This window comes from Musca vetustissima, unplaced genomic scaffold (genome assembly GCF_032173495.1).
Source record: "Musca vetustissima isolate MV318-11 ecotype Yass unplaced genomic scaffold, APGP_CSIRO_Mvet_v1 utg24557, whole genome shotgun sequence".
Classification (NCBI taxonomy): Eukaryota; Metazoa; Arthropoda; class Insecta; order Diptera; family Muscidae; genus Musca; species Musca vetustissima.
In genome coordinates, this window is record NW_026878623.1 from 68,262 (window position 1) to 94,042 (window position 25,781).

At 35.1% G+C, this 25,781-nt stretch overlaps 1 protein-coding gene across 1 annotated transcript in view; it reads left to right on the top strand.

The window, feature by feature from the left end:
* Positions 1–3,641: 3,641 nt before the first annotated feature.
* The window catches only part of LOC133323415 (protein Shroom-like), a gene marked incomplete at its 3' end in the record, with an annotated part of 95,885 nt that continues 73,745 nt past the window's right edge, over positions 3,642–25,781 (top strand). The window contains 1 exon segment of the mRNA XM_061532343.1: positions 3,642–3,804. Within this exon segment, the coding sequence (XP_061388327.1) occupies positions 3,766–3,804 (39 nt within the window).

Below are 25,781 nucleotides of genomic sequence, written 5' to 3' on the forward strand. Positions count from 1 at the left end.
GGCGGAAGACTTTTTTCCGTATAGAAAAAATTCTTTAGCCTTGGCGGAAGACTTTTTTCCGTATAGAAAAAATTCTGTAGCCTTGGCGGAAGACTTTTTTCTGTATAGAAAAAATGCTGTAGCCTTGGCGGAAGACGTGAAAACGTTTAGAAAAAATTCTGTACCCTTGGCGGAAGACTTTTTTCCGTATAGAAAAAAATTTGTAGCCTTGGCGGAAGACTTTTTTCGTATAGAAAAAATTCTCTAGCCTTGGCGGAAGACTTTTTTCCGTATAGAAAAAATTCTGTAGCCTCGGGGGAAGACTTTTGGTTTTTGCCTTACTAGTTTTTTTGTTTAAAAAACAAATCTCCTCTGCCTCTTTTTAAAATGACTCATAACTCAGATTAAAACCGAACAGAGTAAGCTGAAAAATCTTTAAAAAGACACGATTATGACACTTTGTGAATGGCTCATATTACAAGACCAACAAGATAAGTTATGCATTTATTTTTAAAATTATTTTGTTGTTTTTTTTTTTATATTTTGTTTTGCTGTTGCAAAAATTCTTGGCAAAATGTTGGCATTTCAATACCAAAAACACAACTACCGTAATTTAAAACTACAGTGGTGGTCACAGAATTAAAACATTTACTGTGGTACACATTTTTTGATCAGCCCTCGACTCGTTTGAAGTATTTTTGAAATTTTTTTAGTTCAGAACACTTCGATATACTGCACTTAAGAGATTTAGTGCGAAAATAGAAAATTATTGCTTGAAATTTTCCATAAATAACGGTTTTTATGAAAATACATCGATTTTGAAGTGGCCATATAATTAAAACATTGTGTGATTTTTTACTTTACTGCATTTTTTTTGAAAATTTTTTTTAAAGAGCTCTTTAATTTAGTTAATATATGTAAACTAAGCACTGATAGAATCATTTACAGATTAAAATATCTGAAAAAATCTGTAAAATTTATCAAAATTGCCAAAAATTTGTACAGTACACGTAACATTCAGAAAACACACTTTATTATAGAAAATAAAGGTCCGAATGCACTAGAAATTGCTAGAATTAGTAAATAACAATTAATAATTCTCAAAATGAATAAATATTTGAAATAAAAACTCAAAAAATGGGAATTAACCTAAAGGAACGATTCAATTTCAATAGCCTTTACTAAAGAAGGCCGGAATATTTTTGCAGTATGTGAGAAAATATCGATTGATATTGGTATTTATTATATAAAATCAATTGGTCGAGTAGCACAGAATATATTTTATCAAAAAATATATCAGTCACAACAGAACGAACAGAGATCAAGGCCTATGTTGACGAGTAAAGGTCTCTGGCACACAGCAGCATGATTGATGGTCAACTCTTGACCCTTAAAATCTATTGAACATGACAATATTTTTCCAAAATAATATTTTATGAAGGGAATAGCTTCCACTGAATCTATTTTAGTAACAAATTATGAAAAATTTTACACTTTGACAAATATTTGAAGACTTGTGTTGAACATCAAAAATGCTGCTGTGTGCCAGAAACCTTTACTCGTCAACATAGGCCTTGATCTCTGTTCGTTCTGTTGTGACTGATATATTTTTTGATAAAATATATTCTGTACTACTCGAAAAATCGATTTGATATAATAAATACCAATATCAATCGATATTTTCTCGCACATACTGTAAAAATATTCCAGCCTTCTTTAGTAAAGGCTATTGAAATTGAATCGTTCCTTTAGGTTAATTCCAATTTGTTGAGGTTTTATTTCAAATATTTATTCATTTTGAAAATTATTAATTGTTTTTTACTAATTCTAGCAATTTCTAGTGCATTCGGACCTTTATTTTCTATAATAAGGGTGTTTTCTGAATGTTAGGTGTACTGTACAAATTTTTTGGCAATTTTGATAGATTTTACAGATTTTTTCAGATATTTTTATCTGTAAATGATTCTATTAGTGCTTAGTTTACATAATTGAACTAAATTAATGAGCTTTTTTAAAAATATTTTCAAAAAAATACAATAAAGTAAAAAATCACACAATGTTTTAATCAAATGGCCACTTCAAAATCGATGTATTTTCATAAAAACCTTTATTTATGGAAAAATTGCATGGAAAATTTTTCTATTTTCACACTAAATCTCTTAAGTACAGTATATCGACGTGTTCTGAATGAAAAAATTTTCAAAAATACTTCAAACGAATCGAGGGCTGATCAAACAATGTTTACCACAGTAAATGTTTTAATTCTGTGACCACCACTGTACATTCATTCATTGAAAACAGAATTTTATCTAAAGAAGTGTTAACTAAAAATCGTATTTTTTTCTTTCTTTCTTTGCAGATCATTAAAAAAAATAAATAAAATTGGAGACGAATAAAACCAAACCAAACGGGGGCAAGTGAACGAAATATTCCACAGTAACACACATATAATTATATAAATACAAAAATTTCAATCACGTACAAAAATTGTAATTTTTTTTTAAAGCAAGCGTGAATATTCTCATATTATTTATTACCTTCGGGTTTTCAGTGGTAACGAATTGTCTTCCCCTAAAAATGAAATGTTGTTTTTTGTGGTTTAAACTGTGCAATAAAACCCCAATTAAAATTAATTAAAATTTAATTCACAGAAATCAAAACAACCATATATAATAAATAATAAAAAAAATAAAAAATCAACAACGACAACAATAAAAAACCTTAAAAATGTCATTACATTTAAATAAACTAAAGCAGCAACAAATAAATAAAAATTGTTGCTTTACAACATTACCAAATATTAAAAATAACAACAACAACAATAGCGGTAAAGAAGTGTGAAAAAATTATATATCATATTAACCACAACTAATGCACAAATTATAACAAAGAAATAAGAAGAAGACGAGACAGAAGTAGTAATAAAATCTGAAACAAAAACAACAACAACAATCACCACAAATTACAAAACAAAAAATGCGAAATCATTATCACCATCATCATAATCATCAACAGCACCACCACAGCCATCAGCATCATCACCAGCAACCGCATAATCACGAGAACAGCAGCAGCAATCGCACAATTGCAAATACAATTAACAACAACAACAGCAATAACAACAATACTATTAGCAGCAGTAGTAGTTGTAGTAGCAGCAATCAAAATACCAGCGGTCACAATTCCACTAATCGTTATCAATTTGGCTTACATCCGGTCATGGCGGCCACAACAGCTAACGTCAATGTTGCTGCCACAACGCCTGTACTTAACAACACTAACAATATGAACAACAACAACAACAGCAGCAGTAACAACAATAATAGTAATAACAACAACAGTGTCGCTAATATTCCTGCCGATTGTCCTTCACTTAACAAAACAACAACATCACAACAACAACAACAATGTAACTCTCCAACAGCAACATCCTCATCAACATCCTCCTCCTTAACAGGCTCAACAATGGCCAACAACAACAATAATATCAATAACAACAACAACTCCACGAATTTAGTTAATCTCGCGGATAATGAAAATATCGATATAATTAATAATAACAATAATAAAAACAACAACCACAACAACAGTGTCACAAATACCAATATAAATTTAAATACCACAACAACAACAAATAATAATAGCAATAACAACAACAATAATGAATGCCGAAAATTATTAAATAAATCCTTTAAGGATAGTTTAAATTTCAATGAATTGACTCAGCATCGAAGTAGCAGCAGTAGTAGCAGTAAACGTCTTTCGCCCAGCACCGAATCGAGTAATATGAGCTTTTCCTCAGCCTCTGTGGCTGGTTCAATACAGGTGAGTGCCAAGGAATTTATTTTAAAAGTTTTAAAAACAGTTGCTCAAAGAGAGCTTTTCAAAGAAAGATTCTCCTAACAAAGCTTATGCTACTGTTTGATCCTCTCTTAACTAGTTGTTTGGTAAGATCAACAAGTTCTACAGTGAAATGATTTAAGGAGCCTGGATGTAGAACCTCAAAATCTATTTGGGCGGTAATCTCCAACTCAACATTGATTTCGATGGGTAGGTTAGGTTAAAGGATGTATAGCCACCAGTTGTTTAGCAGCCGTATCACTCAGAGATATTTGTCCATTGTGCTCATCCTATTTACCTGAAAAAAAAGTAGGAATGAACCTGTGAGCGGAGCAGTATAGTCGGACGGCGTCGACCATACGATACCCTACACAACTACCACGGAACTCAAATTTTCTGCGGATGTTTATTCCGAGCCTGGTCAATATTTCGTGATATTTGCACCTCTTGCCCGATAGAGGTAAACAGCACCTCTTCCTCACACTGACATATTTTCCGAATATTCCTTCACCGTGGGTTGTGTTGTGATGTTCGGCTTTCATTTGAGGTCTATAGATCGACTCGAAAATAACACAAAATTTAATTTTTCGGTCCACTTCATTCCAAAATTATTATCTGATCATCACCGAAATTTATAGGCGTTGTCCTTGACCATACCCGGAACCTCATGGAACATTTCAAAGCGATCAGCGATATAGTTCCGCTCTCTAGAGTGATAATGGGTTACTAAATAATATACGAATACGGAGATACCTGTAAATATTTAGGTGTAACTCCCACATGCGAGCACATACAACAATATAATTGGTCTTAATTTAAAGGTCAACCACTCCTCTTGGATATAATATCAACTTCTCGGGTCTATGTCCTTCAGTGGTAAATATATATGCTATAGAATAAAAATTTTGTCATTTTTCACACAAAAGTCAGGGTCCGTTTGACCCGCTAAATATTGACCGATCTTTATCAAAACAGGCATGCTTATTCTTTGGCCCGATCCCCTTCTCCAGGATGTTCGGGCCGTTATTGCGGCCTCTGGAGCGACCAGAAAAACCGAAAAAAGATTTATATTTGGTCCATTTCATCCCCTAAATATTAACCGATCTTTTCCAAAAACAATAGGGGTCTTCATTGGCCAGAACCCATCCTACATGCAAAATTTCGTGAAGATTGGTCCATAACTGTGGCGTGTATCGTGTTTACATATTATAATGGCCAGACGAACGGACGGACACACATGTCTAGATCGACTCAGCTAGTCGAGATATGACGATCGGTATACTTAATGGTGGGTCTAGGAACAATATTTCGCGGAGTTACAAACTTTTGGGACTGCACAAAGCTATAATACCCTGACAACATAGTTGTGTAGGGTATAAAAACCGCTACTTAGCGATGTAAATCTTGCAGTGACCTGTATCTCTCTTACAATGAGACAGCAGCGATGTAGTTCTACGACGTGACAAATCAGACCAAATTGTAGTTTTGTGTCGTCCGTGAACGACCTAGTTCAATTGAACGAGCCAGTCCACTGAATGAGTAAATGACATAGTTCAGTTTTTATTATTGTCGTTCACTAAACGATTTTGCTTACCAAACGCTGTCGATCTATAAACGACTTTGCTTTTCCTTTACACCGTAAGTGTTGTTCACAGATGCACTGACTTTGGCCAACTGGACGGTGTCAAATATCAACAATTTTATATAAAATCTGTTAAATTTAATCAAGGTACGTGTAATATATTATTGCCCCATTTCATGGAATGCGGCGCTTAGAAGATCAAATACTGAAGTAGTGTGTTACGTATAGCTGGAGGTTCAGTAAAAAATATGAAGCGACATTTAAAAGCAAAGCACCCCTACAGAAAATCGTGGAGATTGAAACCACGGAAAAGAGACAAAGGTGTCCGGAGCAACAACTGCAGCGCAAAAAACTGTGCAGCCGAATATCACGGAGTTATACCATCAACCACCACTCATTAAAAAGTGGAGAAAATATATAGGAAAGTCCTTCAAATGATTGAGAAAGGTCATCATTCTTTACGGTTGGTTGAACTGCCAGAACTTAATTGGAATGCGCTGTCATGCCAATTGAGCTGAGTAACCATTTAAACTATATAAGCAACTGAACGAGGTGAATGACCTAGTTCACTTTAAAAAAAATGATCTAGTCCGTTCGATCACTGAACTGAATGAGGTTGCCCAAGACTACCAAATAGTTTTGGAAAACCTGCATCCACGTTCCACTGACCGTCTGCTGTCGGCTGTTCGGATTTTCCCAATTAAATAGCCAATAGGTCGTACATACCACTTATAAACGATATAAGCAGCTGAACGAGGTGAACGACCTTGTTCACTTTTAAAAAATGATCTAGTTCGTTCGATCACTGAACTGAATGAGGTTGCCCAAGACTAGCAAATAGTTTTGGAAAACCTGCATCCACGTTCCACAGACCGTCTGCTGTCGGCATTTCGTAGTAGCTCTTCCGGCTTTCGCCAATTATATAGGAGCCATTCTTAGGGTATCAGTATGACAACCTTTACATACAACCAGTGTACGATCTGGAGTTTTAGTCCCAGCCAGGGATAAGGAGCCACTCTTAGGGTATGGGTATGACAACCTTTACATACAACCAGTGTACGATCTGGAGTTTTAGTCCCTATGGAGTTCGAGACTACTCCAAGGTATTTTGGTGACTCCACCCAAAGATGACAGACGGAATTTTGGGATCGTACGTTTCTTAGTGTTTGGGGTTTACCCCAAACTATTGGCATGTGCCCAGTTAGACAGATGTGCTAATGCACCCTGCACTATTGTATAACCAACATGTGCACATTACGATACTGTACAACATGTCAACTGTACAAACATGTGTCTCCTATTAGTTGAGTGTATTTTATTTTCGTTTTTTTTCATATTCTTCACAATCAATTTTCGATGGATATAGAAGATTTAATGATGACTTTTCAAAATGGGAGAAAAAAGTTAAGTGGAATAATGCTGTCTGACCATGGAACATCTACTCTGTCGATGCCTCATTCTTCGAAATATAAGTCATCAACGATTTTATATCCGAGATAGATCCCAAAATCATTTACAGCACTGTCAAAAACTTGTTATGGCTGATTTACCGATCCTAACGCCTTCCTATACATTCTTATTGTTGCTTAGCGCGGTAGTCATCGCTCATCCTCTAACCCAATTCTTACCTATCCTAATCTAATCCCATTCATTCTGTTAAAACATGGTTTTATTTATATAAGACAATTTCTTCATTAGGGTTGTACTATAAATTAATTTCCTCCTATGTTTTCTCAAAATGACTTCTTTGGGTACCAAGTCAGTGCAGCGCGGCAGCAGATGGTCCATCAATTCCAGATTGTGAATGAATTATCTTCTCTTGTTAATTTTTTGATTTTCTTTTCCTAAGACTTTAGGCAAACAAAGAGTCAGAAATGACCGTAAGATGAAAGTCTCTTGGTTGAAATCACAATAGAGACCGCCACATTTAAGACTGAACCTTTTCAAATACTCCTAGGTTGTTTGGAATTTAGGGTTTATCCCTGCATGTTTTGGAATTGGCTGGAATTTGATATTTTGCATTCTTATTGTCCTGCGATTTGCTGCAAATATATTTTTTTTTTGATTCTTATGGTGTAGAAGATATCTCTACACAGAAAACAAATTAATGGATATTTTCATAATTTCATTCATAGTATAATTCTTCCATGTAGTACATGTATTTCGCTTAGTATACAAGGAAAAATTTTTATAATCATGAGAAAACCACAATTTTTTCCAAAAAAGTAAATATTTCATTAATATCAAAACGATTTTCCTACTTCGCTCTACTTTACCACTATTTGCGCTCATTTTGTTCTTCTCTCTTTTTTTTATTTGGACAAAAACAATTTTATTATTTCGAAGAATAAAAGCAGCACCACCATTCGTTGTTCGGCTGTGCGGTTGTTAGTTTTGCAACTGTTTCGCTTGCTAACAACCTCTCTCTCAGCTCAGTCGATTGTGGTTAGTTTTGCATTCCATTGTTTTCTTGTTTCAGGCACTGCTACCAACCACTGCGTTGGTGTTATAAAATTCACATATTCATATTCCAAATTATTTTGATATAAATGCCAAAATAGAATATATCAAACAAGTGATGATATTTGAAATAAGTGTTCTTAACAACAAGCCGTATGTTTATATTTGTACAGTACTTTTCGTTTATAGTCCTTTAAATGCCCAAAACGGATGTAAGCGAAAACAGTACTATTTACTGAAAAATTTTTTTCCAAATTCATACAAATTATTTGTTCTTTAGTTCACTTCGCCTATAGTCCGTTTTCGTTTAAAGGCCAAATTTTCTGTGCATGCTAATCTAACATTGCGTAGAAAAAAATTCCATATAGTCCACCTTGTTTTTTATATATTTTAAATTGGCATGGCATTTATATTTCTGGCAACATTTGCGAATGTTAAAAATTGTTAAATTCATAGAAGTTGCGAAAACGGTGGTATGGAGAAAAAATTGATATTATTTAAAGACTATGAAGAAAATTGATTGAAATGTGGACAGTTTATAAAATAATAAAAATTAGTTCTAAAATTAAAAAAGCTTTAAATTCGTATAATCTAAAAATGTGTGGTTTAATGAATTGTGTGGTTAGAATGCGATGGTGGCTGGCCGTTTTCCTAAAAATAACAGCATTGTGATGACGAACTGATTTGCTATGAAATGTTAACCCTTTGTGGCCCAATGTTGCCCACAGGCAACAAAATGTTTTAGAGCTTATATTTATTATACAACTAGTAGGTATGCATTCTTTGGATTTCTTATGTCAAGGCCTGATTATGGACGACACACATCAGAAGAAAAATATAAAAAATTCAAATTTTTGGTAAAGTTATGAGCTTTTTAATACAGAGAAGAGGGCAAAAATGTGTACAGTACTAATTTGTGTATACAGTCCAAATTATTTAAATCGCTTCGTATTCGAAATCTAGGAATTCTATCGTCAGAATTATTTTTGATTCTTGTAAAACAGAATATAGAGAATAGTTTAAAATGATTTTTTCATCGATTTGGCATTTGGTTTTCTTGATATTGGGCTTTTAGTTTTCAGAAAGAATGTACTGTATCTCCCGAATGCAAGGATATAGCGATATCAAATTTTGTCCATATCCTATCTAAGATAGTTGCATTAAATCTGTGAACAGAGAATTTTTCTATGATTACGGAAAACAATTCGGGGCTCAAAGGGTTAAATGTTGCAGATATTTCGGGCGATGTGGTTTCGGACAAATCTGTTGAAGACTGTCATAATAATATTCATGATGAATCCACTGTTGAAGTTTTTCATTGCAAATAACCCAAAGTTATGTTAAAAGAAGTTGTAGATTACTTTGAAATAATAACATTTTGTACAGATAACGCAATTTAACCCAACTCATTTTTTGAAAAAAAATAGAATCGTTGTAAATTCCATAAAAAAGAAGCGTACAATACAGAATTCTTTTAAAACATGTGAACAATTCACATTTGATGTAATTCTCCAAAAGCATATGATAAATCTCATACTTTATTTTTTTCCGGTTTTTGACGAAACTTAACACACATAATTCTAGACCTAATTCATTTCGCTATACCAAATTTCATGCAAATCGAAAGATATAAAGGGACTTTGGTGCAACATTTACATTAAATCGGACGAAATTATATATGGGAGCTATATCTAAATCTGGACCGATTTTCAGGAAACTTAAGACACATTTTTCTAGACCTTAATCAGTACGCTGTGCCAAATTTCGTGCAAATCGAAAGATATATAGGGTATTTGGTGGACCATTTACATTAAATCGGACGAAAATATATATGAGAGCTATATCTGAATCCGGACCGATTTTCAGGAAACTTAAGACACATTTTTCTAGACCTTAATCAGTACGCTGTGCCAAATTTCGTGCAAATCTAAAGATATATAGGGACTTTGGTGCACCATTTACCTTTAATCGGACGGAAATATATATGGGAGCTATATCTAAATCTGAACCGATTTTCTCGAAAATTGGCACACATTATTCTGGAACTAATTCAGTACGCTATGCCAAATTTCGTGCAAATCGAAACATATATAGGGACTTTGGTGCCCCATTTAAATCTGAACCGATTTTTTCCAATTTCAATAGGGTTCGTCCTTGGGCCAAATAAGTGAGCTGTGCCAAATTTCATCTACATCGGATAATAAATGCGACCTGTACTTTGTTTACAATTTAACATGGACAGACGGTCGGACGGACATAAATCGATTTAAAAAGTTATTCTATGCATATTGCCAAAAGGAACCATGTGTCTATCTCGTTTCCTTTTGCCTGCTACAAACATATGCACAAAGACATAATACCCTGTACCACAGTGTGTTGAAGGGTATAATCAAATGGACTAGGAATTTCTATGTCTCATCGAAATTCGTTTATAAAATTTAAAAATCTATTGATAGTATACAGAAAAGATTTTCAATAAGAACACCTTTCTTAAAACAGTCATAAATAAAATTTTTGGAAAAAAATACAGTTATAAATACAAAAGAAACCCCAACTGGAAAAGTCCAGTTGGAGTTTTGAAAAAATTATTTCTCAAAGATACTTTGAAGAAATAATGTTGCTTGGGGCTTTCAAGCATAGTGAAATTTTGTTTTATGAAAAAAAACTCCACTGATATATATTTTTTTCTTTTTCAGAAAAATATACAAACTCTTGTTTAACACTGTGCCATAATTTTCTCTTGACGAAATTCCATAGCTATTACCCATACATTGGAATTTTCCACTTAATTATTATGGTACGAGTATTTAAACTCAGATATTTGTTAATATTGTTATTATAAATTTTATGGGGCGGTTGCAAATGAAATTGAAAAAAAAAGAAAAAAAAAACAACGGAGTGTGCGAAAAAACACAAAAGAATGTGAATGTTTTGCAAAACAACAGTTAAATATCGTTTTTTTTTATTTGAAATATTTTCAAATAAAAGAAAGGCAAATAATGAAGAGTTAAGGTGTGAGTAAATTATCTTTTTTTGCAAAAAATATGCCCTGAAGAGAATATTCAAATAGATATGACTCGAGACAATAGTGATGGACAAGTTATGCTAAGCTATCAAATCCAATTGAGTCTATTCAAATAAATACAAGCATAGATACATACATATGCGCATATGACCAGATAAATTCTCAATCTATAAATATTTATGAGAAAAGACAGCTGTTAAAGGCAATGAATGCTACAGCTGGTAAAACCTAGTCTTTTATTTTATTTTTTTTTTAAGTAGAAGTGTTTCGCTCGGTTCAACCGGCATATAACAGTTCAGTTCATTAACCCATAAACCCTCTTGAAGATACCACGTTGTTTTGTGTGGAATGAGGAACCGCAGAATAATAAAAAAAAACTCAAAACAAAACAACAACAAAATTCTATAAATTTTGCCAAAACCAAAGAAGACGAGTTTAGAATTTTAGAAAAAAAAATGTGGCTATTCGAACAACAAATATCCAAATCATATCGATATATTTTCGCTTTAAGCTATTTTATATGAAGAACAACAAAATTGGATAACAAACAAACGGCACAAAATCCAATGGCTCAGAATGGCCACAAAAAAAAAAAAGACAAATAGTTCTTGGTTTTCTTATCTAAATAGCTGACCGAACGGTCATGCTGACTGCTGCTACGAAATGGAGGATATCATCTTAACTCGTTAATGTGATCCATCTTTGCTTTTTCTGTTTGGTTTCGTTGTTCTTCGACGTTTACACCAACCAACCAGGTCTCTAGACGGTAAGGGGCCCCCTGCTCAGCTGTAGGGCCAAAATGTTACGATTAATGTTCAAACAAAAATATTAAATATCACTTTACGAAAAAAGAGCGAGAAGTGATTATTCTTTGTTCGAAAAAACATTCTAATCTTCTTCGTCTGTTTTTCATTGTTGAGTTGAATTGTATTTTTCTACAATTTTTTGTTGTTTTTTTTTAAATATTTTTCTTCTTCTTTGTTTGATAAATTACAGCGTAAATCAGACACCATCAAAAACGTGAATGGCCCAAAGACAAAAGAATGGATTAATTTTGTTTTTTTTTTAATATGACGCAATTTATTTTTTTTTCATTTGGCAAAAGTTAATATGATGTTCCGTAGATATTTGATAGCTTGTGTTTAATGGGGGGTGCGAGAAAGAAGTCACATTTTTTTCGAGCTTATAAATTAGTGGGAGAAATTAAAAAGCAATTCGGGGCAATAAATTATTATATCTGTGGGTGTGATGAGTGGGTCAAATAACCGTACCGTCTGTCATTTGCAGGTTTTGTGAAATGCTGATTGATGGAATTATGCGGATTAGAATTTTTTGTGTACTCTATGGATTTTTTTTGTTTAAAAGAAGAAGAAATATTTTCTTTTATTTTTTTTAATATTGAAATATTGCTCTAAAATGAAAACTGATTCAATAGAATTTTTTTCAAAAATTTTCCATGATACTTTGTTGATATGTTAAAAAATTTAAAAAATTATAGGAGAATATGTCGATAAATGTCTTTGTTTTAAAACTTAAAAAAAAAACAAAAGCTAAATTCGTGCGACAAAATAATGCCCCAGAAAAAAAATTTTACCTGACTTGAAATTTTTACAGTGCAAAAGCATATTTTCGGGACAGCATGAGATGTCATGCATCTTGAAACTGTTGGCCGATTTCTATTGAAATTTCCAAAAGTATTTTAAGTGATTATTTATACTCTTTCGAGTCGTGCTTGATGATCTAAATTTTGCAATGAAAAGGAAAGCCAGAAGAAGAACCTACGTACCCACCATTATGCGACGCGTTTCGCCGTTGGTTAAGCGGATCATGAGGCATATTGGGCTATGTGGCTTTACAAAGGTCGTACGTTGATAACTTGTATTTATTCCGCCCTGATGCGAAACTTGCATATGCGAATTAAATTCAAATTTGTCAAAGTTCGACATTTGTCTTCATTCTAGGAAGAGTCCTTTTTAAAAGCAGATTTTTGTTGTAGCGATGGATAATTAATCCACACACCTATAATTGCTTCCACGGTATACACATGTTTTTGCGCAACCGTTTTTGAAGTGTGTTGATGGCTCAGAACGTTAAGTGGTCTTGGCAACATTTGTGTTGCTCCGAGGACCTAGGTTCGAGCCCTAGGAAAGGAAAGCCACGAGAAGAACCTACGTTCTCCTGGCTTTCCTTTTCATTGCAAAATTTAGATCATCAAGCTCGACTCGAAAGAGTATAAATAATCACTTAAAATCACTTTCAAATGATCACAAAAATTCAAATAACAAAAGTATTTTATTTTCAATTCAAAAGGGATAATTTTAATTTCCCATACAAATTGTTGAACAATGAATATTATAATTTGAATTACAAATACAATACACAAATTGAGAATGAACTGTTTAAATAAAGTTCTCAATTTAAAAGTTATATATTTGAGATTTTCGAGCCTTCTGAAATTTTCGGACTAAAAAAACCCTAAAAATTTAGTACGTTGAATTCTTATTTGGTACCAAAGCTCTCCACAAAAATTTATGAATATAGGTAATTTTTTTGGGATAGCCTTCATTTTTTTTTGAGTACTTTGGGAAGAGCTGCCGGTATTATTCTTCCTTTGAAAGAGCTCAGAAATTCCTCGTTCTGCGAAAGATCAGCAGGAGTCTTCTTCCGGTGGGAGAGCTGCAGGTATTCTTCCTTCTATAAGAGAGCTGGAGGTCTTCTTCTTCCTAGAGGAGAGCTCTGGGTATTATTCTTCCTGTGGAAAAGCTGCAGGTATTCTTCCTTCCATGGAAGAGCTGCTGGTATTCTTCTCCCTATAGGAGACCTGGAGGTATCCTTCTCCCTATAGGAGACCTGGAGGTATTCTTCTTCCTATAGGAGACCTTGAGGTCTTCTTCTTCTTCCTGTGGAAGAGCGGCAGTTATTCTTCTTCCTTTGAAAGATCTGGAGGTATTCGTATTCCTATGGAAGAGCTGCCGGTATTATTTTCCTTTGAAAGAGCTCAGGAATTCCTCGTTCTGTGGAATATATGCAGGAGTCTTCTTCTTGTGGGAGAGCTGCAGGTATTCTTCCTTCTATAGGAGAGCTGAAGGTCTGCTTCTTCCTAACGGAGAACTGTAGGTATTCTTCTTTCTGTTGAAGAGCTGCAGGTATTCTTCTTTCTATGGAAGAGCTGCTGGTATTCTTCACCCTATAGGAGACCTGGAGGTCTTCTTCTTCCTATAGGAGACATGGAGGTCTTCTTCTTCCTAGAGGAGAACTGTATGTATTCTTCTTCCTGTGGAAGAGCTGCTGGTATTCTTCTTTCTGTGGAAGAGCTGCTGGTATTCTTCTTATGGAAGACCTGGAGGCATTTTTCTTCCCATAGGAAACCTGGAGGTATTCTTCTTCCCATAGGAGACCTGGAGGTATTCTTCGTCCTATAGGAGGGCTGCATGTAATTTTCTTCCCATAGGAATGCTGGAGGCATTTTTTCTTCCTATAGGAGATCTGGAGGTCTTCTTCTTCCTAGAGGAGAACTGTAGGTATTAATCTTCCCGTGGAAGAGCTGCAGGTATTTTGGGCTTTTTGAAATCATTTTTCAACCGAGTTCGCTAAAATTTGGTACATGGGCTTCTTATGGGCTACAAAATTTCTCCACTAGGGTACCGTTATATGGTTAGCCCCCATATAACGGTACCCTCGAATTTTCAATATTTTCCTAGTTTTGAGCGCAGTTTTCGACTGAATTCGCTCTAATTTAGTACTTTGACTTTTTATTTGGTAGCAAATAGCCCCACTAACAATTTTTGAATGTAGTTCGACTTTTTCGGGTAAACCCTATATAACGGTGGCCCCCCAATTTTCAGTATTTTCGGTGCTCTGAGTGCATTTTCGACAGAATTCGCTGTAAATCGGTTCTATGTGTTCTTATTGGATAGCAAATCTCTCCACTAAAATTGGAAACGGTTCTTCATTTCATTTAGTACCTTGATTTCTTGTTTGGTTGCAAATAGCTCCACTAAAATTATAAATTTAGGTTCTTTTTTGCGGGTATTTAGAGGGCTTTGAACGCGTTTTCAGCCCAATTCGCTGTAATTTGGTATTTTATAGTCGTCGTTGATAACCAATGGCCTACCAAATTATAAAAATTCCCCCTTTTAGGGGTAGTCCCCATATGACCCCATTTTATATTTTAATGGATGACTGATATATTCCTCATTTTTACATTTTGATGACTGATATATTCCGCATATATAGCCGAATTCCACCATAATGGCGGAGATATTTTGTACTCGAAATTGTCAGTTTATATCCTTCGGGGGATATCTTGATAAAAAACAAATAGAACTTAAGCTTAAAGAATGAACTATATCGACCCGTAGTGAGCCTAGCCACGATTTTCGTTATTTTTATTATTTAGCGTGAAGAAAGGTATTGTGAGGAAAAAAAATTATGTTCAAAATTGAGCTATATCGGTCCTTAATTAAGTATAGCACCTCATACAATGATAACTCCAAATGTAATTCCTACACGATGTCAATATTGGTCCCATTTTAGGCATAGCCTCCGGATAACAAAAAAAAAATATTTCCGAAATGAAAATATTCATAATGAACCAGCAGACCCCAAACATACTCATACTCTCCCCCAACCTCATCGTCAAAACAATAATCACGTATATCTATTTATTTGGTTTTCTTCCTTTACATATGAGCAATATCTTCGATATGGATCTCCTGCTGCGTTTGCTTGCGTACAATTCTCGATAAATAATCAGCTAGAATGTTTTCGTTTCGTGTTTTTTTGCCGTTCGTATTATTTTTATGTCAATTAACGGTATATTTTTTGTTTTGAAACAAATTTTTGCAGTTATCCCTTTCTTTGCCGATTTCGATCGGATAGTATTTGTGTTTCTGTGCCAGCAGATGCAATTATTGTGGGGAATGTTTTATGCCGTGAACCACAGGCAATGTCCTTGGATCAATGTTAAGATTTTCAGCGTTGGTGACTAATATGCGGAAATATGTTGGGTAATATTTTGAGACAGCATAATATTGATTATGATTTGCGAATGATTGAAATTGTTATAAAAAGTTTTTGATTAAGTTAATATTTACAGCAGTTAATTTTTGTAGGAAATTTTCTTTAAGAAAATTTTTATATATATAAAATTTAGATAAATTTTTTTTCAATTTTTATACCCTACACAACTATGTTGTCAGGGTATTATAGCTTTGTGCAGCCCCAAAAGTTTTGTAACGCCGCGAAATATTGGTCCTAGACCCACCTTTAAGTATACCGATCGTCATATCTCGACTAGCTGAGTCGATCTAGACATGTGTGTCCGTCCGTCCGTCTGTCCATTATAAATTGTAAACACGATATAGGCCACAGTTATGGACCAATTTTCACGAAATTTTGCATATAGAATGGGTTCTGACCAATGAAGACCCCTATTGTGTTTGGGAAAGATCGGTTAATATTTAGGGGATGAAATGGACCAAAAACATTATTTTTTCGGTTTTTCTGGTCGCTCCATAGGCCGCAATTATGGCCCAAACACCGCGAATTTTTGCATGGAGAAGGGGATCGGGCAAGAGAATAAGCATGCCTGTTTTGAAAAAGATTGGTCAATATTTAGCGGGTCAAATGGACCCTGACTTTTGTGTGAAAAATGACAAAATTTGTATTCTATTGCATATATATTTACTCCTGGAGGATGTAGACCCGAGGAGTTGATAGCATATCCAAGAGGAGTGGTTGGCCTTTAAATTGATACCATATATAGTGATGTATCTACTCAGATGTGGGAGTTACAGTCGAATATTTACAGGTGTTTACGTATTCAGATATTATTTAGTAATCCATTACCCCATTAGAGGGGGAAATATTGCGCTAATGGCTTTAAAATTGTTCATGAAGTTCCAGTTATGGTCAAGAACAACGCCTACAATTTTCGGTGATGATCAGATTAAAATTTTGGGATGAAATGGACCGAAAACTTAATTTTTTGTGTGTTTTCGAGTCGAGTAAAACCGAAAATCACAACACAACCCACCGTGAAGGTAATCTTGACAAGTAATTAGAAGGACTGTACTGAATATTCGAAAAAGTAAGGAAGAGGTGTTGTTGACCTCTAATCGGGCAAGAGGGGGCAAATATCACGAAATATTACTCAGACTCGGAATAAACATCCTCAGAAAGTTAGAGTTCGTGGTAGTTGTTGAATAAGCATGGCTCTTTTGATAAAGATCGGTCAATATTTAGCGGGTCAATTGGACCTGACTTTTGTGTGAAAAATTACAAAATTTGTATTCAATAGCGTATATATTTACCCCTGAATGACATAGACCAAAGAAGTTGAAAATATATCCAAGAGGAGTGGTTGGTATTCAAATTGATACCAATTACATTGTCGTAAGAACTCGGATGTGGGAGTTACACGTAAATATTTACAGGTGCTTACGTATTCAAATATTATTTAGTAACCCATTACCTCTCTAGAAGGCGAAAATAGAGCGCTGATCGCTTTCCATGAGGGTCCAGGTATGGTCAAGGACAACGCCTGTAATTTTCGGTGATGATCAGATAATAATATTGGGATGAAGTGGACAGAAAACTCAAATTCTTTTTTGGTTTTGTCGAGCCGATCTATAGTCCACAATTGAAATCCGAACATAACAACACAACCCCCGGTGGAGATCAAGAGAGTGCAAATATTGCCCAAAATCAGAATATAGAACCACACAAAATTAGAATTTCGTAGAAGTTGTGTAGGGTATCATATGGTCGGCCCCGTCCGACTATACTGCTCCCCTCACTGGTTTTTATACTAAAATGTTTACCATTTCTAAAAAATTTCCATTTCAATGTAAACTACTCATATATGTATGAATGCATTTAACAACAACATAACATACCCATATTTCAAAACCAATTTCAGGTTTAAAGGTGCAGTTTGTTTTATTTTTCATTAGTCATTGTTGGAGTCTGGCTTCTGACCTTTAGCCACCCAAAAAGGCAACAGACAAGGCAGGGGTATCTCTTAAGAAGAAGAAAATAGAGGTTTTTTTTTAAATTTAACTGAAAATGAAAACAACAAAAAATTATTAAACCAATAGTTTTTGTTGTTATTTCGAATCGATTTTCATCTGAAGGGCACCACACTTTTACTTTTGTTGTTGTTCATTTTTAGTCTAAAATGCTTTATCATAACAAGATTTGTTGTTGTTTTATTATTATTATTTTGTTGTTGTTGTTGTAAAAAATTCCGTTGCATATTCATTGGCATGGTTAATGGTAATGTTTTTTTTTTTCTTAATGTTAATATTTTTCCTAGTTTGTTTTTCTTCTTTCATTCTGTTGGTAACCACATTTTGTGGTTTGTTAAAGAATTTTTTCAAATTTCTGCTGCTGCTGCTTCTTCCACGATGTAGAACCTTAAACAAGCCATAGAAATTACTGCCATCTATCATTGTAATGTTGTGTGGAAATTTTCCATTTCAAAATTCGTGTAGCTTTCTTTCTCAACTCTTTTCAATTTCATTTCCTCAGCATTTTCCATTTCGATATTTGGAATGAATTACTCATCATTTTATTATTTCTTTGAAATTCAGTCAAAGATGGGGTGGAGAAGTTTAACCAATAATAATTGCGTACACGAAAACTATCACAATTTTTCAAATCGTTGCCAATTTTCGTTTTCATTGAAAAAATTGGCATTTTTTAGCAGAAAAATACTCAATTCGGTTTGACGTACCAGCATGTGTTGTGTTGTTCAAAAAATTCCAATATAATTCAGCACTTACTGTTTCTTATAACCTCCGCCGAAGTATATTAAATTTGTCATTCCGTTTGCAACACCACGAAATAATTACCGGTGACCCCACAAAGTATATATGTATATCCTGGATCAGAATAAAATTCTATATCCATTTATGTGTGCCCCTCATTCTGTCTGTTGAAATCACAATAAATATCGCAATATTTAAGATAGAGCCCTGAAATTTTGCACAGACATTGCTAGTACTCCAAGGAGGTTTGGTATTGCAAATGGCATATATCGGTCCACGTTTTTGGGGATTTTCGACATGTTTTTCAACCGAATTGGCTGTATTTATACCCTACACAACTATGTCGTCAGGGTATTATAACTTTGTGCAGCCCCAAAAGTTTGTAACGCCGCGAAATATTGGTGCTAGACCCACCTTTAAGTATACCGATCGTCATATCTCGACTAGCTGGGTCGATCTAGACATGTGTGTCCGTCCGTCCGTCTGTCCATTAGAATTTGTAAACACGATACAGGCCACAGTTATGGACCAATCTTCATGAAATTTTGCATGTAGGATGGGTTATGGCCAATGAAGACCCCTATTGTTTTTGGGAAAGATCGGTTAATATTTAGGGGATGAAATGGACAAATACTAAATTTTTGTCGGTTTTTCTGGTCGTTCCAGAGGCCGCAATAATGGCTTGAACATCTTGAAATTTTGCATGGAGAAGGAGATCGGGCCAAAAAATAAGCATACATGCTTATCGGTCAATATTTAGCGGGTCAAATGGACCCTGGACCCAAAATTTGTATTCTATAGCGTATATATTTGTCCCTGAAGGACATAGAGCCGAGAAGTTGATTTTATAGCCAAGAGGAGTGGTTGACCTTTAAAATAATACCAATTATATTGTTGTATGTGCTCGGATGGGGGAGTTACACCCAAATATTTACAGGTTTCTCCGTATACCTATATTATTTAGTAACCCATTACCATACTGGAAGGCGGAAATATAGCACTGATCGCTTTGAAAAGTACCACGAGGTTCCTGGTTATGGTCAAGGACAACGCCTATAATGTTCTCTGATGATCAGATACTAGTTTTGGAATTATGTGGACCGAAAACTTAATTTTTTGTGTTATTTTCGAGTCGATCTATAGACCACAAATGAAAGCCGAACAACACAACCCACGGTGAAGGGAATCTGGACAATAGCTGTACTGAATACTCGAAATATTCGGAAAATATGTCACTGTGAATGGCTGTTTACCTCTAATCGGGCAAGAGGGGGAAAATATCACGAAATATTGCCCCGGCTCGGAATAAACATCCGCAAAAAAATTTGAGTTCCGTGGTAGTTGTGTAGGTTATCGTATGGTCGGCCCCGTCCGACTGTACTGCTCCGCTCACTGGTTTAGTATTTTGGGTTCTCATTGAATAGCACATCTCCGTACTAAAAACCAGTAAGGAAAGAAGTAAAGTCGGACGGGGCCGACTATATGATACCCTTCACCACTGTGGGTATATTCAACAGATGAATCCTAACAGACGTCGAATTTTTGAAGGACCATTAACATGAAAATGGATCCATAAATATGTAATTCTGCAACCTACAACCTACCTACCATTTGGTCAGATACAGGGTTCCTTCAAGCTAGGTTATATCTACTTCAGTATGCTGTGTCAATTTTTTTGTCAATCGGCCTACCTTGGGGTCTTTGGTAAACCATTTATATATCGGAAGAAAATATATATGGGAGCTATATCTAAATCTGGACCGATTTTCAGGAAACTTAACCCACATCATTCTAGACCTAATTCAGTACGCTGTGCCAGATTTCGTGCAAATCGAAGGATATATAGGGACTTTGGTACCCAATTTCAGTAGGACGAACCCTATTGAAATTGGGAAATAAAATTGGACTTGTGCCAAATTTCATCCAAATCGGATCATTAATGCGACCTGTACTTTGTTCACAAAAATACATGGACGGACGGACAGACGGACATGCGTAATTAGGGAATCAAATTTTCCTCACGTCTTTTTCTGTATATTTAAGGTCCTATCATAGCATGAGTTTTCTCCTAGGATCCCCCCATTAATTTTTGGCATGTTAAAAAATTTTAAATATCGCTCGAACTATCGTATTTAGACATGTTAATGGTGTTCGGAACATTTCCATCCGATGCGACAGGGGCATTCGAGAATTTTGGCGGACAAACAACTTCTTAACCGTACATTTTTTGTAGTCCATGTTTCTCCATGAGGCGTGGCTACATGTTCGGTATATTCAAAATTCTATTCAGGCAGTAATGTTTCATAATATCCCGATATTATATTATATAATATAATATATATATTATACAATGGATCATACATTGATTGTTTTAATTGACCCGAAACGAACCACTCATCTGCCCCTTTAACTTGTCTACTGTATTTTGAAAATATATTTTTAGGAGTGTATTTATCCATATAAAATTAAAAACCTTCCCATACACCCCTCGTAACGTATCTTATTTCCTTCTAAACTTTTCACAAATTATCTTCTCAGAATAGCCATTTAGTTAAAGAGTTTATTTTGCCATTTATTTTGTTTCCTAACCAATCCTTGCTGCCACGTCCCGAACATAGAAAAATAGCTACGCAATATCTTTGTAGAAAAAATTACAAAAATAATAATAAAATGCCAACAACAAAAACAACAATTATATAGCAATGTGTTAATTGTTAACTCAATGGCAAAGAGGTATGCGCTGTACACCATAATTAACCCTTATTATTGTCTAAAATCCTCTTCATCATCTGACTGTCTTGAAGTCTGTCGGAAGGTCTGTTGCAAAAAACAGATGTTTTTCTGCCGCATAATTCGCTTCGTTTTTTTTTTGTTTTTCTTGGTAAAATATTATCAAGGCGTAATTTTTTTAGTTGTTGTACATTTTCGAAGCGTTTTACAGAAGTCAATGTCGAAGAAATGCTACTTCCGCTGATCTACATAGACAGGGCGATTTGTTATTGTTGTTGTGGTTGTGGTTGGGCATGGAAGCCACAGGCCACAGAATGTGTTTTTGGTCTATCAATGCCAGGCGTGGTGGTAATGGCGGTGGTGTTGGTCGGTAGGTTGGCTGGTAGTGGTATGGTGCCATGTTGGCTTTGATTCCACATCTAGGCAGCCACCATCATCATCATCATGGCCCCTTGGTTGAAACCCATAATTACAATTTGAATAGTATTACATAAATTTAGCATATTAAGTCAAGTTTTCTTGCTTTCTGCTGCTAAACATGCCATTTATGTTGTTCGGTCGCATTTTTTTCCATCGTTCGTTCGTTGGTTCTGCACATTTCGTGCTTTTGGGTCTCGTAGCAAAAAAAAGAAAAGAAACGTGTTTCTTTCATTTGGTTTGGCTGGCTGGCTGTCTTGCCTCTCGCCCAAGAAAATATGCAGATTAGGTAGCAGTCTTAGCAGCCGGTATCTGAGTGGTGTTGTTCTAAAAATAGTTCAAGTTATTGTGGCGTGTTGCATATTTTCTTGGCCAGCCGAACAACAGCCAGCCAGCCAGCATGCCATCTAACCATATGCATAAAACATGACCAGATAGCTGGAATGTTTGTTTGTCTCTCGTAAAAGAAATGAAAAAAAAAAATAGCAACAACATCATATACGGCTATATGAACATTCTATGCTTGGCCTCCTCTGGATGCAAGAAAATCCAAGCCAACCAACCAGCCCAGTCAGCCAGCCATTCAAACATCAAACTAAGCTTTGATTGCATGCAGTTCAGTTCGGTTCAGAGCCAACACTAAACCAACAAACCCAACAACCATGTGGTGTCAATTAAAAATTGCTTTCAAATGCTAATGTTGTTGGCGATGTTGTTGTTGTTGTATTTGTTGTTGCAGCACATTGTGTGCTCTTTGCTCATTAAACACAAATTGCCATTTTATAAAAAAGTGATTTTTATTGAGCCAAGTTTTTCCACAGGGGGAAGCAGAGAGCGGAGGGGGAGAACTCAAACTAAAAATCAATTAAAAATTTACATTCAGTGTCTGGGATTTAAATAAAATTATTTGATTTATATTTTTGAAAAACGAGTTTTGCCAATTTGAATTATTTGCGACAGAGAGAGAGAGAAAAGGTTAATTTGTATCAATTTCAAATAGCGAAATAATTTATGGATCAGAATAGAGAATAGCGAATACCATGCTCATAACAGGAAGGGAAATATGGTAATATAAATGATATTTTAATAACAAAGCACGAGAATTCAGAATAAAAGGTGGACTCTTTTAGAAATATATCTGGAGCCACTGGGATGTACTGAGGTACTATGAAGTGACATCTAAATATTTCTAAATACATTTTGGCGTTGTTTTATTAAGAATATTTTTTATGAGAATAGAGAAGAGAATATCTGGAGCCACTGAGTGTAGATATTTTTGTAAAATTTCTTAAGCATGCCATTTTTAAGGGGACCCTCCCCAGTCTCGGAGTAACAATTGTTGTTGATTTAATTCGAATCGGCACTAATTTAAGAATGTCCCTACAAAATTTCAAGTAAAAATCTCGAGAACTCTTGAAGATATAGCCGATTTATTGTGTCAGCATCAAGTGACGGCTGAAAGGCTTCTCAAACTTTAAACGTGTTTTTCTCTAAACATTGGTATCGCGAATGGCGGACACGATAACTCAAAAACTAATAACCCAATCGATTCCAAATTTTTACACGTTTCTCTGTGAGTGTATAGCTATCGTATGAACTAGGATAAAGCCAATCGGTGAAGATCTTCCGTATTTTTTAACTTGGTTTTTGGTCATCGAGAGCTATGGTATGAACTAGGATAAAGCCAATCGGTGAAGATCTTCCTTATTGATTAACTTGGTTTTTCTCAAAAATCTGCGATTTTTCAAAAATATTTTTTCAATGGTCCTCCATTTTGTTAATTTTAGAGCGAAATCAATAATCCTGGTTCATACGAGAGCCAGACATGTATTCTTTCTAACATCGCTGGATTTTTCGGATTCCGATTTTCCAGTGAGGAGTTATCATGCCCGCCATCAACAATAAGGAATTTTCTTTTATTACAAAAAACAACAACAAAAGCAAATTTTAAATCATGTTTCTTCATTTTTAAATCTTCAGATATATATGTGCAAGGTTACAAAACTTAACAAGCATTGGTATTCATTTACCAGCCCATTGAAAATCTTGAAAAATTAAAATCGAGAATGGAGGGGTTTCCCTTAAATATTTTTCTTAGGGAGGAATCTAGTTCCATTTAGTGATATACATTTTGAGAAATTTTCTTAAGGGACAACACCCCTCATGGTGTACCTAGCTATCGATTAATAAATAAAACTAATCACAATTGTTTTGAAATTCGAAGTGTTGGCCAACAAATGCTACTATGGTCTAAGTAAGCAGTTAAGAAACAAGGCCACCTTCCGCCAGACCAAATTCACACTCTACAAGACGCTGATACTACCCGTGCTGTTTTATGGATCAGAAGTGTTTGAGAGAAAAATTCTCCGAAAGATCTATGGACCGATCTGTGTTGACGCAGATTCTCGGACATAAACATATTCAGGTGTCTTAAGCTTCAACGATTACTTTGGCTAGGTCATGTCGGGAGAATGGATGAGGACGCCCCAGCTCAAAAGGCATATAAATGCAAGCCAACTGATGGTTCACATAGAATGGGGAGGCCACAAATTAGATTAGAAAGATCATGTGGAAGACATTTCGGAACTAGGGATCCGTAGTCGACCACAAAAGTCGACTTTTTGACTTTTCGATTTTTGCCTCTGACCAAAAAGACGATTTTTAGACTTTACGATTTTTGCCTTTGACTAAAAAGTAGACTTTTCGATCTTCGATCGATTTTGTCAAAACTGTTCAAAATCAATTTTCGACTTTCACTGACTTCTACAAAATCGACTAAAAATTTGATTTTTTATATGAATTATTGTGAACAGATAAAGTAAAGTTCCGGAAAGTGTAATTTTGAAGGGCTAAGCAGAATGCTCGCGTTGAGCGTTTTTTGTTATCGCTTTAACGCACGCAAAAAGTTAAAATATATTTAACTCCGAAGCGCTGCGCACATCAACTTCGAACGTTTGTGTTATCGTTTCCTTGTGGTTGTTGTATTTTCGAAAAAAACATAACGCAACGGATGGCTCAACGCGAGCATTCTGCTTAGCCCTTTAGGCAAATTGAGCTTTGTGATAAAAAACCAAGAATTTATGAAGAAAATCGAAAGTCGACTTCGACTTTTAGACTTTTCAATACAAAAAGTCGATTAAACGATTAGTCGAAAGTCGATTTACTTTTCCCTATTCGGAATATGGTCTTTCAAAGAGGAAGAGCTGCCTGCGCACAAGACAGACGCGTCTGGAAATCGTTTAAAGATCACATGTAATTTCTTGAGAGGCAAGAGAGATTTATAGGTGGATTTTCAAAATCATATTTTTTTGAGGAACTATGAGATCTATAGGCACGGGTTTTGGGTCGCTTTCAAATGTGAATTTAAAAAACTATTTCTTGAGCGACTTTGAGGTCAGCTTATGGAACACATGTAATTTCTTGAGAGGCAAGAGAGATTTATAGGTGGATTTTCAAAATCATATTTCATATATTTTTTGTTGGGACAATGGATTCGGAAAATAATTTTCAATATTAAAAATTTCCATTTTTATAGCTTTGTGCAGCCCCAAGAGTTTGTAACGCCGCGAAATATTGATCCTAGACCCACCTTTAAGTATACCGATCGTCATATCTCGACTAGCTGAGTCGATCTCGGCATGTGTGTCCGTCCGTCTGTCCGTCTGTCCATCTGTCCATTATAATTTGTAAACACGATACAGGCCACAGTTACGGACCAATCTTCACGAAATTTTGCATACAGGATGAGTTCTGCCCAATGAAGACCCCTATTGTTAGAGGATGAAATGGACCAAAAACTTTATTTTTGTCAGATTTTCTGGTCGCTACACAGGCCGCAATTATAGCCCAAACATCGCGAATTTGTACATGGAGAAGGGTCAAAGAATAAGCATGCCCATAATTTTGATAATGATCGGCCAATATTTAGCGGGTCAAATGGACCCTGACTTTTGTGTGAAAAATTACAAAATTTGTA